This window comes from Ahaetulla prasina, chromosome 1, assembly GCF_028640845.1.
Source record: "Ahaetulla prasina isolate Xishuangbanna chromosome 1, ASM2864084v1, whole genome shotgun sequence".
NCBI classification, from domain to species: Eukaryota; Metazoa; Chordata; class Lepidosauria; order Squamata; family Colubridae; genus Ahaetulla; species Ahaetulla prasina.
This window is the reverse complement of record NC_080539.1, coordinates 376,899,932-376,914,499: the sequence shown is the minus strand read 5'-3', so window position 1 is coordinate 376,914,499 and position 14,568 is coordinate 376,899,932. Positions and strand designations below refer to the sequence as shown.

At 48.5% G+C, this 14,568-nt stretch overlaps 1 protein-coding gene across 3 annotated transcripts in view; it reads right to left on the bottom strand.

Moving 5' to 3' along the window:
* Positions 1-1,135: 1,135 nt before the first annotated feature.
* The window catches only part of NRTN (neurturin), a 62,907-nt gene continuing 49,474 nt past the window's right edge, over positions 1,136-14,568 (bottom strand). For all 3 annotated transcript variants that reach the window (XM_058163729.1, XM_058163731.1, XM_058163730.1), the window contains one exon: positions 1,136-2,802. In XM_058163729.1, the coding sequence (XP_058019712.1) occupies positions 2,354-2,802 (449 nt within the window). In that variant the 3' untranslated portion in view covers positions 1,136-2,353. The remainder of the gene's footprint in view (positions 2,803-14,568) is intronic.

The window sequence follows — 14,568 nt, the reverse complement described above, 5'->3', positions numbered from 1 at the left end:
CAGTTAACAACCGGTTCTCCCGAAGTGGTGCAAACCGGCTGAATCCCACCACTGGCTCTAGGGCGGGGCTGCCAAGGAGGAGTGTTAGGAATGGGGCCTTGCCAATGGGAGGGAGGAGGGGTAGAGGGAGGTCAGTTGGACGGGACACAGAAAAGGATGGGGCACAGCAGCCAACTTTCCGGGACTGGGAATTTCCCAGAGGGCTTAGAAGGATTCCCGATTGGAGTGAAAAGAAGCCAGTTTGTGCCAGCAGCTGCCCATCAGGCCTGGCTTGGCACGTCCCAGGTAGGCATGGACTACACTCCCCTGGCTGAGGAGGATGGGTTCGGCAGTCTAATGTCCTGAAGGTAGGAAGCCTCCAGAGAGAGAGAGAGAGAGAGAAGGAGAGGGAGAGGGAGAGGGAGAAAGAGAGAGAGGGAGGGAGGGAGGGAAAGAGAGAGGGAGGGAGGGAGAGAGAGGGAGGGAGGGAGAGAAGGAGGGAGAGGGGGAGAGAGAGAGAGGGAGGGAGGAAGAGAGAGAGAGAGGAGGGGGAGAGAGAGGGAGGAGGAGGAGGGAGAGGAGAGGAGAAGAGAGGGAGGAGGGAGGAGAGGAGAGGAGGAGAGGGAGAAAGAGAGAGGGAGGGAGGAGGAGAGGAGGGAGGAGAGAGAGAGAGGAGGGAGAGGAGGGAGGGAGAAGAGAGGAGGAGGGAGGGAGGAGGGAGGAGGAGAGAGGGAGAGAGGAGGAGGAGAGAGAGAAGAGAGGGAGGAGAAGAGAGAGAGGAGGAGGGAGAGGAGGAGAGAGAGGGAGGGAGGGAGGGAGAGGAGGGAGGGAGGAGAGAGAGAGGGAGGGAGGAGGGAGGAGGAGAGGGAGAGGGAGGGAGAGGAGGAGGAGGGAGGAGGGAGGAGGAGGGAGAGAGAGGGAGGGAGAGAGGAGAAAGAGAGAGAGAGGAGGAGAGAGAGGAGGAGAGGAGAAAGAGAGAGGAGGAGGGAGGAGAGGAGGAGGGAGAGAGGGAGGAGGGAGAGAGAGGAGGGAGGAGAGGAAAGAGAGGAGAGAGGGAGGGAGAGGAGAGAGAGAGAGAGAGAGGGAGGAGGGAGGGAGAGGAGGAGGGAGAGAGGGAGGAGGGAGAGAGGGAGGAGGAGAGAGAAAGAGAGAGGGAGGGAGAGGGAGAAAGAGAGAGAGAGAGGGAGGGAGGGAGAGAGAGGGAGGGAGTCTCTTGTATTAATAGCAGCTCTTGAGAACAGGGAGTGAGCCCCACTCTTGAACTCAAAACACCCGTGGCTCCTAATCACCCATACCCTCCAGGATCCTGAAACGCCAGTCTTCCTTAGTCTACAACCTGTCCCCTAAAAGCAAACTAAGTTACTGGTCCTCAGGATCTCTCTGCCCCGTAGGGATTGTGGGAACAGCTGCCTTGTATTAAGCCCACTCAACTGGATGCAGGATGTTTGGCATCTCCCTCCCAGCAGGCCTCAGAGATTGAACCCGGGGCCTTCTGCCATTCCTCAACAGGTGTCTTGTGTCTGAACTGCACACCGACCTTCGCCTCTTAAATTCAGCTCTGCAACGTGTACAGAACCTGCCTGAAACAGACCCCATTAAGAAGTTGATGAAATGCCAGCTGAAGAATGAAGGTTTTGTACATTATATGTCAATATTTTAGACTTGGATCCACATTCCTTATATCAGTCCTGTTGATCACGGAGCCTGTACAGTAACATAACATTACGATCCTTGTCTGACGACGGAAGGGAAGAATTCCACAACCTGTCAGCCTCTTTTCCTGCAAGTCTTTTTTTAAAGAAACGAACTCTTGGCCTGCCAGACAGGAATTGAGGCCCCGCTTTGGTTCCCAAATGGAATCACTTAACGGAGGACCTCCCAGGCTTCACCCGTGCAGACTCTCGGCGGTTGCTCCAAGATGTCAGCAGACGCGATCTGTCGAGAATCACAGACGAAACCCTTTCCTCAAGCACGCAAATCGGGGAAGGAGTTAAGTGCTCTCGTTTTTCCTCCCCAACCACACAACGTCTGTCCTGAGAAGCCGAGAATGCATGTTGGTCAAGACTCAAAAGAACAGCCTTCCGTCCAGTGCCTCATAACCCCTCTGGTCAGAAGGTGGAAGTTATCAGGGGACGTCCCAAATATAGCCATCTCTGCTCCTCAGCTGCTCGGTGTATCCTGCCAAAGATGCTGTCCTTTGGCCCTATGCCTCCAACACCATCCTTGAGGTAGACCTTCCAAGCAGTTGTCCACGTCTGGTCCTCTCTCGTCTGCTCTCCTTGGCTTGGAGGTGCACCCTGGCTAGTACCTCACGGGTGAAGCCAAGGGAGAAATGGAGACTCTCTTCCTTCTCGTTGGCGTTTCATCCTCCCGGTCACACGCAGCCGCATTCCTTGGCCGACACCTCGTTTACGGTGTAGTATCGGTTCCCCGTGTCCAAGAACGAGACGTCATCATCGTAAGACAATGGTCTGCAGCATGGACGAGCTCGCACCTTCTCCTTCCGGATCTTCCTCATGCTTCGTACATGTTTCAGGGAGATGTCGTAGTTCCGCACGGCCGAGTCACAGGTCCCGCTGCAGTAGCGGAAGAGGACCGTCTCGTCCGAATTGTAGCCCAGGCCTAGCTCGCTGATGGTCACCTCTAGCTCCTTGAGGGAGCAGGGTTTGTGGCGGGCCTTGGCGCGCTTCATCCGGTTGCCGGCTTTGGCAAAGAGTGGCAGCTCGTGTCCTCCCGAATTCATGGATTGGCTGTAGCGCTCAATCAGGGTGGAGATCAGTTGGTGGATTTCCCCTTCCGTGTAGCTCTCAAACAAAGTGCTGTCTGAAATCAGAAGAGGGACAGAGGTCAGCAAGGGGAGAGAAACATGTGCATAGGGGACATCGCTCCTGTGGGGGCTACATTGGCTGCCAATTTGCTTCCAGGTCCAATTCAAGGTGTTGTTGGTCACCTTTAAAACCCTACATGGCTTGGGACCAGGCAGTAGTGGGTTTCAATTTTCTTCACTACCGGTTCGCTCTAGGGAGTGCGAGTGCACAGCGCCTCTGCACATGCGCAGAGCATTTTTGATGACGTCTGGGCAGATGGGCAGAGCCTACCACCACCACCATTACAGGTTCACCCGAATCGGTGTGAACCGGTAGCAACCCACCACTGGGACCAGGTTATCTTAAGGACTCTCTCTTCTCGGTTACATCCACCTGACCCACCAGAGCGGGGAGGCAGGGAACGCTGTGAGTCCCCTCTCCCAAGGATATCCATCCAGCAGGAACAAGAAGGGCCTTCACTGTGGTGGCTCCCGCCGTGTGATTTGAAGGACCATCTTTCCCGAGTTATATCCACCCAACCTAGCAGCACAGGGAGGCAGGGGATGTAATAGGTCCCACCCCCCTCCTAAGCGGGACCAAGAAGCAGGGCCTTCTCTGTGGTGGCTCCCTCCTTGTTGTGGAACATCATCCCTGCAGAGATAAGACTGGCCGCCGCTTCGACACTCTTTCGCAAGGCCCTGAAGACCCAGTTCTGCCAAAGGACCAGGGGCCCCCAGAGTGGGACAGAGACCATCAAATGTCTCACCTGATTCTTATCGCCAGTCAAGTGAGGGGCTCTTGCTCCTTGCTTTTATATTGGATTTTTATCTTTGTACGCTACCCGACATCACTCGGAGTGAGATGGGTGACTATATAAATTATTTGAATTAAACTGTTGCATAAAGCTACTGTGCAATGCCAAAGAAGGGCTGTCAGCTTTCCTGGAACCAGGAGGCCTTACTCACGGTCACTCATGCCTTGGTCATCTCCCGTCTAGGGTACTGCAACCCACTCTATATGGGGCTGCCCGTGGAGATCAGCCGGAAACTTCAACTGGTCCAGACTACAGCAGCGCAAACAGTAATGGGGCCTCAGCTGCACTGGCGCCCGATTTTCTTTCAGGTACAATTCAAGGTGCTAGACCTCACCTTTAAAACCCTATTTGGTCCAGAGGCCAGGTTATCTGAGGGCCCCCCTCTCTCCCTATGGATACCTTTCTGGTTCCTACCAGGGTACATGACATCCTACCAGGTCAGATAAGTGGACATGCTCCTAGTCCCTACCATTTTGTGTCATCTAGGAAGTCAGCTTTTTTTCCGTGGCAGCCCCTGCCCCATGGAAAACTCTGCCCCCTGAGGTTTGGCAGGCCTCCTCCCCACCCCCCACCCCCTACCCGCACCTTCCAGGAAACATAAAAACATAGAAACTAACAGCAGAAAAAGACCTAGTGGTCCAGTGATTTTGTCCTTTGAATTTTGATTTTTGTTTAGCAATAGCACGTAGACTTGTATACCGCTTCACAATCTGTACAGCCCTCTCTAAGCAGTTTACAGAGTCAGCCTATCGCCCCCAACTATCTGGGTCCTCCTTTTACCAACCTCGGAAGGACGGTAGGCTGAGTCAACCTTGAGCTGGTCAGGATTGAACTTGTTGGCGGTAATTAGTGAGTTAGCCTGCCCTACTGCATTTGACCGCTGCGCCACCACCTTCCTTTCCTTCCTTCTTTCCTTCCTTCCTTCCTTCCCTCCCTCCCTCTCTCCCTCCGTCTCCTCTCCTTCCTTCTCTCCCTCCCTCCTTTCATCTCCTTCCTTCCTTCTCCCCCTCCCTCCTTCCCTCCTTTCCTCTTGTCTCCTTCCTTCCCTCCCTCTCTCCTTTCCTCTCCTTCCTTCCCTCCCTCCTCTCCTTCCTTCCTTTCCTTCCTTCTTTCCTTCCTTTCTTCCTTCCTTCCTTCCGTCCCTCCCTCCTTTCCTCTCCTTCCTTCCTTCTCTCCCTCCCTCCCTCCTTTCCTCTTGTCTCTTTCCTTCCCTCCCTCTCCTCTCCTCTCCTTCCTTCCCTCCCTCCTCTCCTTCCTTCCTTCAATTCCTTTCCTTCTTCCTTCCTTCCTTCCTTACTTCCCTCCCTCCTTTCCTCTCCTTCCTTCCTTCTCTCCCTCCCTCCCTCCTTTCCTCTTCTCTCCTTCCTTCCTTCCTCCTCTCCTCTTCTCTCCCCTCCTTCCTTCCCTCCCTCCTCTCCTTCCTTCCTTTCCTTCTTTCTTTCCTTCCTTCCTTCCTTACTTCCCTCCCTCCCTCCTTTCCTCTCCTTCCTTCCTTCTCTCCCTCCCTCCCTCCTTTCCTCTTCTCTCCTTCCTTCCTTCCCTCCCTCTCTCCTCTTCTCTCCTCTCCTTCCTTCCCTCCCTCCTCTCCTTCCTTCCTTCTTTCTTTCCTTCCTTTCTTCCTTCCTTACTTCCCTCCCTCCCTCCTTTCCTCTCCTTCCTTCCTTCTCTCCCTCCCTCCCTCCTTTCCTCTTGTCTCTTTCCTTCCCTCCCTCTCTCCTCTCCTCTCCTCTCCTTCCTTCCCTCCCTCCTCTCCTTCCTTCCTTCCTTCCTTCGCGCTTAGACTTATATACCACTTCATAGCAATTTACAGCCCTCTCTAAGCGGTTTGCAGAGTCAGCCTCTTGCCCCCAACAATCTGGGTCCTCATTTTACCCACCTCGGAAGGATGGAAGTCTGAGTCAACCTTGAGCCTGGTGAGACTCAAACTGCTGGCAGTCGGCAGTCAGCAGAATTAGCTTGCAATGCTGCATCTTAACCACTGCGCCACCACCGCTCTGTTTTCCTTGTTAATTAAGGGGTGGTTTTAAAAAAATTATTATTATTATTATTATTTTTAAAAAAAATTATGAGCTGATGGTCATGTGTTTATCCCACGCATGATGAAGCATGTGAAAGTCTTTTCCCCGCCAAGTGCTGGGATGAGGTGCGCCGACTGCAGATCAGAAGTCTGACTTTGTGCCAGGATTTTGTTGCCTTTAACTTTTTAATGGGCTTAGTTTTATAGTTGTAATATGGCTTTTACGGTGCCTTAACTTTTCACTGGGAGCTGCCCAGAGTTGCTGCTAAGGTGGGCGGCTGTATTAATGTTTTAAATGAATGAATAGATCCTAATCTATTCATTACCTAATCCTAAAAATATTCATTCGTGTCCCAACCAGGCCTCAGGAAGAAAATGAAAGAATTTTGATGATGAGTAAACCTTGACTTTCAACCGTTCGTTTAGTGGCCGTTCAAAGTTACAACGCCCCCCCCCCAAAAAAGGGATTTATGGCCGTTTTCCACACTTACGACCATTGCGTCATCCCCCCTCCATGGTCACGTGATCCAAATTCAAACACTCGGCCACCGACTCATAGTTACGACGGTTGCAGAGTTCCTGGAGGGGGGGGTCACACAATCCCCTTTTGCGATCTTCTGACAAGCCAAATCCATGGGAAAGCCGGATTCACTTTAATGACCGTGTCACTCAGTTCACAACGGACTTGCTTAACAGATGTGGCAAAAAAAAGATTGCAAAACGGAACAAAACTCACTTAGCAACTGTCTCGCTTAGCGAGGTAAATTTTGGGTTCAGTCGTGGTCGTAGGTCAAGGACTATCCGCATCTATGAAGCTGGAGTGAAGATTTCTTTACATGTGTGCAGGCTGGCCAGTTCTCTGGAGCATGTAAACATACATGCATGTAGGCATTACAGATCGTCCTTGCATAACGTCCGCAATGTTTAATGACCGTTCAAAATGATGATGGCACTGAAGAAATATAGCTCAGGCAGTAGAGAAGCCTGTTATTAGAACACAGAGCCTGCAATTACTGCAGGTTCGAGCCCGGCCCAAGGTTGACTCAGCCTTCCACCCTTTATAAGGTAGGTAAAATGAGGACCCAGATTGTTGGGGGGGCAATAAGTTGACTTTGTATTAAAAAAAAAATACAAATAGAATGAGACTATTGCCTTATACATTGTAAGCCGCCCTGAGTCTTCGGAGAAGGGCGGGGTATAAATGTAATAAGAAAAGAAGAAAAAAAGAAAAGAAAATACCATTATAACTATCCCAGCTGTTGTGTCTGCACCCCCCGAGCCGGGCCTCCTGCCAGAAAGTGACTTGGAAAGTGAGGGGGAAGGGCCGTCAGGACTTACCTCGGGAGCACCGGCTTCCCTGGCTCAGCTCCAGGAGCCAGAAACAGGCCAGGTGGAGGAGATAACGAGGCCTCCGTCCCCTGACTCTTTCCCGCCCCCCAGGCCATGCCTCCAGAACCAGCTGATGGCAATCAGGCCTGGCTGGACCCTAGGTTTCGTAGGCAGGAGAGGCGGGAACAACAGAAGCAGGGGTGGGGCAGGCCTAGGGAGTGCTGAGTTATGGAGCCACACCCCACAGGATATAAAGGCAGCAAGAACTGCTGTACCTCTTCGTAGCAGGCAAATCAACTGATTAACTAAGAGCTGAAGTTTGTTCCTGGGTGACTCACCGGCGTTGAGGGAGATAACAGAGACACTTGGCAGACGCTCGCTATTTTGCTGCCAGAGCTGATAGTGCCGGCTAATTAAGCCATCGCTCGGATGGAGGCGAAGGAGGACAGAACACCAGCATCCCCGCAGTCAGGTGATTGAAATAGGAGCTCTGCAACCACCAGGTTTTTATAACCAATGCAGCATCCTGTGGATCACGTAAACATCATTTCTGCGTTTCCCAATCGACTTCCCACAAAAGTACATGGAGAAGCCCGCAGTAAAATCACAAGTTTTGGTCATGGGCAGCAGTGGGTCTGCCCACCCGCCCTGGCGCTATCCCGTCCTATTTAGCCACGTTTTCTAAGCGGCGCACATGCGTGCAAGCCGCACACAAGAGCAAAGCCCATGTGCGGAAGGCCACACGCATGCGTGAAAGGCACACACTCCCATTTTCAATGCTGGGTGAGCCGGTTGTTGGATTATTGTGTACTTTTGGTCCTGTGATGTCTCATTTCTCAACTGCAGACGGTTCACTTACAGACCACAGTGAAAGGGAGGCCATAGATCCGTCACGGTCATGTCATGCTTTGCTTTGAGGACTAGCTCAAGCAGGAGACCCTATCCCGTTTCCCACAAATGGTTGTCCAATCTCTTCTCGAAAACCTCCAATGGTGGAGATTTCCCACAACTCCAGAAGGCGAACTATTCCGCTGGTGAATCATTGTCCCTGTCAGGAAATTTCTCTTCTAGTTCTAGGTTGCTTCTCTCCTTGATTAGTTTCCATCCGTTGCTTCTTGCCCTTTCTTCGGGTTCTTTGAATAAAAGAATAACGGATTAACAGAATTGGAAGGGACCTTGGAGGTCTTCTAGTCGAACCCCCTACACAAGCATGTGCGCGGCTTAGAAAATGTGGCTTATCATTTCAGACACACGGTTGTCCAATCTCTTGTTAAAAATTTGCAGTGATGGAGCAACCACAACTTCTGGTAGCAAGCTGTTCCACTGATTAATTGTTCTCACTGTCAGGGAGTTTCTCCTTAATTCCAGTTGCTTCTCTTCTGGATTAGTTTCCATCCATTGCTTCTTGTCCTGCCTTCTGGTGCTTTGGAGAATAAGTTGACCCCTTCTTCTTTGGGGCAGAAGACCCCCTCTTCAAGTACCAGAAGATTGTTGTCATGTCACCCCTGGTCCTTCTTGTCATCAGACTAGAAATATCCAATTCCTGCAACCTTAATGTATTTTAGCCTCCAGGCCCCTAATCATCTTGGTTGCTCTTCTCTGCATTCTTTCTAGAGTCTCCACATCTTTTTTAATATCATGGCAGCCAAAACTGGATGCAGTATTCCAAACGTGCTCTTACCAAGGCATTATAAAGAGGTACTGAGACTTAAGACCCTGCAGTTGTTTTGCTCCTCGAAATCCATAAATTCTACTGATGTTCTGCAAAGAACTCCCCCCCATCCGGCCACAAGAGAGCCGCTGCAATATATGAGGGTTCGTAAGAAGCATGAATAAACATTTGACTAATCCCATTTTAAAGGCCAGCTCAGCTCGTGCCGTGAAGACAGTTATGACTCTGGAATCTGAGACAGGAAGACAGGAACTGCTTACTCAAAGGCAGACGTCCCCTCGGACTCAAATTCCCATGAAATGAGTCAATGTAGATAATGTCAAGAAGGAAAAAATTTCTACCCAGCTTGTTGGACACCTCATCCAGCCCAGGGTCCTGTTTCCAAGCCTTACATGTCTGGAGGGCGGGTTACTATATACACAATGAAAATCAGGGGAAGTTTTTAATGTTGCTGTTAGTTGCAAAGTCGTGTCCGACCCATCATAACCCCATGGACCACATTCCTCCAGGCCTTCCTGTCCTCTACCATCCTCTGGAGTCCATTTAAACTCCTGCCTACTGCTTCAGTGACTCCATCCAACCACGTCGTTCTGTCATCCCCGCTTCTTTTGCATTGTTCCCAGCATTAGGCTCTTTTCCAGTGAGTCCTTCCTTCTCATTAGGGGGCCAAAGTATTTATCTTAAGGATCTGACCTTCTAAAGAGCAGTCAGGGTTGATCTCCTCTAGGACTGACCGGTTGGATCGCCTTGCAGTCCAAGGGACTCGCAGGAGTCCCTTGGGTCGGTCGGTCTATCTATCTATCTATCTATCTATCTATCTATCTATCTATCTATCTATCTATCTATCTATCTTTGTTGTTGTTGTTAGTTGCGAAGTCATGTCTGACCCATTGCGACCCCATGGGCAACATTCCTCCAGGCCTTCCTGTGCTCTATCATCCCCAGGAGTCCATTTAAACTCACACCAACTGCTTCAGTGACTCCATCCAGCCATCTCGTTCTCTGTCGTCCCTTTCTTCTTTTGCCCTCCATCGTTCCCAGCATTAGGCTCTTCTCCAGTGAGTTCTTCTTTCTAATTAGGTGGCCAAAGTATTTGAGTTTCCCCTTCAGGATCTGGTCTTCTAAAGAGCAATCAGGGTTGATTTCCTCTAGGACTGACCGGTTGGGTCGCCTTGCAGTCCAAGGGACTTGCAGGAGTCTTCTCCAGCACCAGAGTTCAAAGGTCTCAATTCTTCGGTGCTCAGCCTTTCTTATGGTCCAACCTTCACAGCCATCCATTGCAACTGGGAAAACCAGAGCCTTGACTGTACGCACTTTTGTTGGCAGGGTGATGTCTCTGCTTTTTAGTACGCTGTCTAGATTTGCCATAGCTTTCCTCCCCAGGAGCAAGCGTCTTTTAATTTCTTGGCTGCAGTCCCCATGTGCGGTGATCTTGGAGCCCCGGAAAATAAAATCTGTCTCTACCTCCATTTCTTCCCCATCTATTTGCCAGGAATTGAGAGCGCCAGATGCCATGATTTTAGTTTTGTTAATGTTGAGTTTCAAGCCAACTTTTGCACTCTCCTCCTTCACCCGCATAAAGAGGCTCTTTAGTTCCTCTTCACTTTCTGCCATTAGAGTATTAGAAGTATTAGTATTAGAAGTATTAGTACTGCTTTGTAAAAACTTGGTAAGACAGCAGCTGGACTACTTCATCCAGTTTGGATCACCACGTTACAAAAAAGATGTTGAGACTTTGGAAAAAGTGCAGAAAAGAGCAACTAAGATGATTAAAGGCCTGGAGACTAAAACATATAAAGAACGGTTGCAGGATTTGGGGTTTGGCTAGTCTAGAGGAAAAAAGGACCGGGGGTACACGATAGCAGTCTCCCAGTATTTGAGGGGCTGCCCCAAAGAAGAGGGGAGTAAAATTATTCTCCAAAGCACCAGAAGGCAGGACAAGAAAAAACAGACAGAAACTAATCAAAGAGAGAAGCAACCTGGAATTACAGAGAAATTTCCTAACTGTTAGGAATTCCTAGCAATTAGTCAGTGGGATGACTTGCCTTCAGAAGTTGTGGGTGCTCCATCATTGGACATTTCCAAGAAGAGACTGGACAACCACTTGTCTGAAATAGCATAGGATCTACTTCTTGAGCAGGGGGCTGGACTAGAAGACCTCCAAGGTCCCTTCTGGCTCTATTCTGAATTGAATTGTTCTGCTGCACTTACAGCCTTTCAAAAGCGCTCTTTAATCCTTCGAAGTTTGATTTAATTACCTACGCAGATCCACCCTAATCGGCTGCTTCTCGTACGAGTCTCATTCCTTTGCAAGCGTACAATTAAATCCAAATAAAAGCCCACCACAAATCGCAGAAAAAAAGCCAAATGTATCCCAGCCTTTTGTTTTCTGCTCAAACAGCCCGAATTTCAGTTGATCCTTTGTTTCCACTGATTCGGGAGGCAGGATCTGGATTTAATTGCAAAAAGGGTTATGTGGGTTACCCTTCTGCAAAGCAGTTAATTGGACTAGATTTGGGTCTTTCCTTGCGGCAATCTTGGTGTGATTAACTGATTATCTCTGTTTTAGATGTCTGTTTCTTTCGGAAAAGTGGGTCTGTCTATTTTAATGAAAAGAAGGTCGGGGGGGGGGTATGATAGCATCTTCTCATATTTGAGGGGCTGCCCCAAAAGAAGAGGGGGTCAAGCTATTCTCCAAAGCCCCTGAAGGCAGGACGAGAAGCAACAGACGGAAACTAATCAAAGAGACAAGCAATCTGGAATTAAGGAGAAACCTCCTTAACAGTGAGGACAATTAACCGGTGGAACTGCTTGCTACCAGAAGTTGTAGGTGCTTCAACACCGGAGGTTTTTAAGAAGAGACTGGACAGCCATTTGTCACAAATGGTATAGGCTCTCCTGCTTGTGTAGCGGGTTGGATTAGAAGACCTTCAAGGTCCCTTCCAACTCTTGTTATTTTGTTCTGTTCTAAATGTCCACCTTTAAGAGAAATCTTTTTTTAAAAAAAATCAGCTGAAATATCAGGAAACTGCTAATCAATTTACAGCAACAATGGAGGCAAAAATTTCCATTCCTAATGAAGACAGTTCTTAAGTGAGTTGCGTCCCATTTTGCGATCTTTTTTTGCCGTAATTGTTAAGCAGATCAGTGTTGTTAAGTGAACCATGGGATTATTCAGCGAATCTAGCTTCCCTCATGGACTTTGCTTGTCAGAAGCCAGCTGGGAAGGTTATAAATGGTGGTCACGTGACCCCAGGATAGCGCAACCATCATAAATACACGCGGGTTGCCAAGCACTTTAATTTTGATCATGTGACTGTAAGGGATGCTGCGACGGTCGAAAGTGTGATAACTGGTCCTGAGTCACTTTTTTCAGTGCCATTTTAACGTTGAAGAGTCATTAAACGAATGGTTGTAAGATGAAGACTACTTGTAGTGACATTCATGTGTGCAGCCATGTTGTTAGCAGGATCCAGAAGCCAGTTCAGACAAACCACAAGCCCCACAACGCCAGAATATCAGGGAATTGCGCATCAGGTGTCCAGATGAAGTCAGAGACACTGACACAAACTTGTAGTTTTATATAAACAAATGTATTTATCATCTATATTCACAGCGGAAATGATAGTCAGGAACACAGGGACATCATGAGGTAAATCATGATCGTGGTTTGGGGGTGCAGTGTCATCTGTACGCTGATGATATGCAGCTGTACATTTCCACCCCAAACCACCCCAACGAAGCCGTCGAAGTGATGTCCATGTGTCTGGAGGCCGTGCGGGTCTGGATGGGGAGAAACAGGCTCCGGCTCAACCCTTCCGAGACCGAGTGGCTATGGATGCCGGCATCCCGGTATAATCAGCTGATTCCATCGCTGACTGTGGGAGGCGACTCATTGGCCCCCACAGCGAAGGTCCAAAATCTGGGCGTTCTTCTGGATGCACGGCTGTCATTGGAAGATCAAACGGCGGCCGTCGACAGAGGAGCTTTCTATCAGGTCCACCTGATCCGCCAGTTGCATCCCTTCTTTGACCGGGATGCCCTATGCACAGTCATCCATGCCCTTGTCACCTCCTGTCTGGACTACTGTAACGCTCTCTACATGGGGCACCCGGAGGCTTCAGCTGGTCCAGAATGCAGCCGCGCGGGTGATAGAGGGAGCTAATCGAGGCTCCCATATTATTATTATTATTATTATTATTATTATTATTATTATTATTATTATTATTATTATTATTATTATTATTATTATTAATTAATTAATTAAACTTTTATACCGCCCTTCTCCCGAAGGACTCAGGGCGGTGTACAGCCTGCATTAAAACAATTTATATACACACTAAAATAACAATTAAAAAACTTATTCCAAAAAGGCCGAAATTAAAACCGTCCAATTGACCATATAAAATACCCAATAAAATACAATTAAAATTTAAAATTTAAGAATTTAAAAAATTTAGCATTTAAAAATCAGGCCAGTCCTGCTTGGATAAATAAATAAGTTTTCAGTTCCCGGCGAAAAGTCCGAAGGTCAGGCAATTGGCGTGATATAACACCACTCCTGCATAGACTGCACTGGCTTCCGATGATCTTCCGGGTGCAATTCAAGGTACTGGTTACCACCTTTAAAGTGCTTCATGGCATGGGACCTGGCTATTTACGGGACCGCCTACTGCGACCGACGGCCTCCCAGAGACCAGTGTGCTCCCACAGAGTGGGCCTCCTTGGGGTGCCGTCGGCTAGACAATGTCGGCTGGCGACCCCCAGGGAAAGGACCTTCTCTGTGGGGGCTCCAACCCTCTGGAACGAATTACCACCTGGTATTCGCCAACTACCTGATCTCCGGACTTTCAGACGTGAGCTGAAAACATGGCTGTTTCATCGTGCAGGACTGGCCTGATAGTTTTAATTGGGAATTTTAAATGGGTTTTAAGGAATCAGCCTAATTTTAAATATTTCTTTTTAAATCATTTTAGTGTTTGTAAATATTGTTTTAATATGGCTGTAAACCGCCCTGAGTCCTTCGGGAGAAGGGCGGTATAGAAATATAAACAAGCAAACAAATAAATAAATAAATAAATAAATAAAATCAAAAGATATACAGAGCACACAGAAGAAAAATGCAGGGAAAAATAGGGAAACTCCCCCTTAACACCCACAGCAACCAATCACAGTGTAGATTGCCTCATGCATGAGCAGACAAGTTAATCAGGAACACAGAAACATCATGAGGTAAATCAAAAAGGATACACAGAAGAAAAAAGGCGGGGAAAAAAGAAACTCCCACATCAACCAATCATAGCATAGATTACTTCATGCATGATCAGACTAAATAGAAAAAACATAGAACATAGAAAAATCATGAGGTAAATCTAAATGATATACAGAACACACAGAAGAAAAGGGCGAGGAAAAAAGGGGGGGAACCCTTTTACACCCACAGCAACCAATCATAGCATAGATTGCCTCATGCATGAGCAGACTAGATAATCGGAAACACAGGAACATCGTGAGGTAAATCAAAAAGTATAAACAGAAGAAAAAGGCGGGGAAAAAGGGAAGCTCCCCTTTTTACACCCACAGCAACCAATCATAGCATAGATTGCCTCATGCATGAGCAGACTAGATAATCGGAAACACAGGAACATCGTGAGGTAAATCAAAAAGTATAAACAGAAGAAAAAGGCGGGAAAAAAGGGAAGCTCCCCTTTTTACACCCACAGCAACCAATCATAGCATAGATTGCCTCATGCATGAGCAGACTAGATAATCGGAAACACAGGAACATCGTGAGGTAAATCAAAAAGTATAAACAGAAGAAAAAGGCGGGAAAAAAGGGAAGCTCCCCTTTTTACACCCACAGCCACCAATCACAGCTTAGATTGCCTTCTGCATGAACCAGCACTCTCCAACCAATCAATTACAACTGTGTGTTGTGGCCCAACGTATA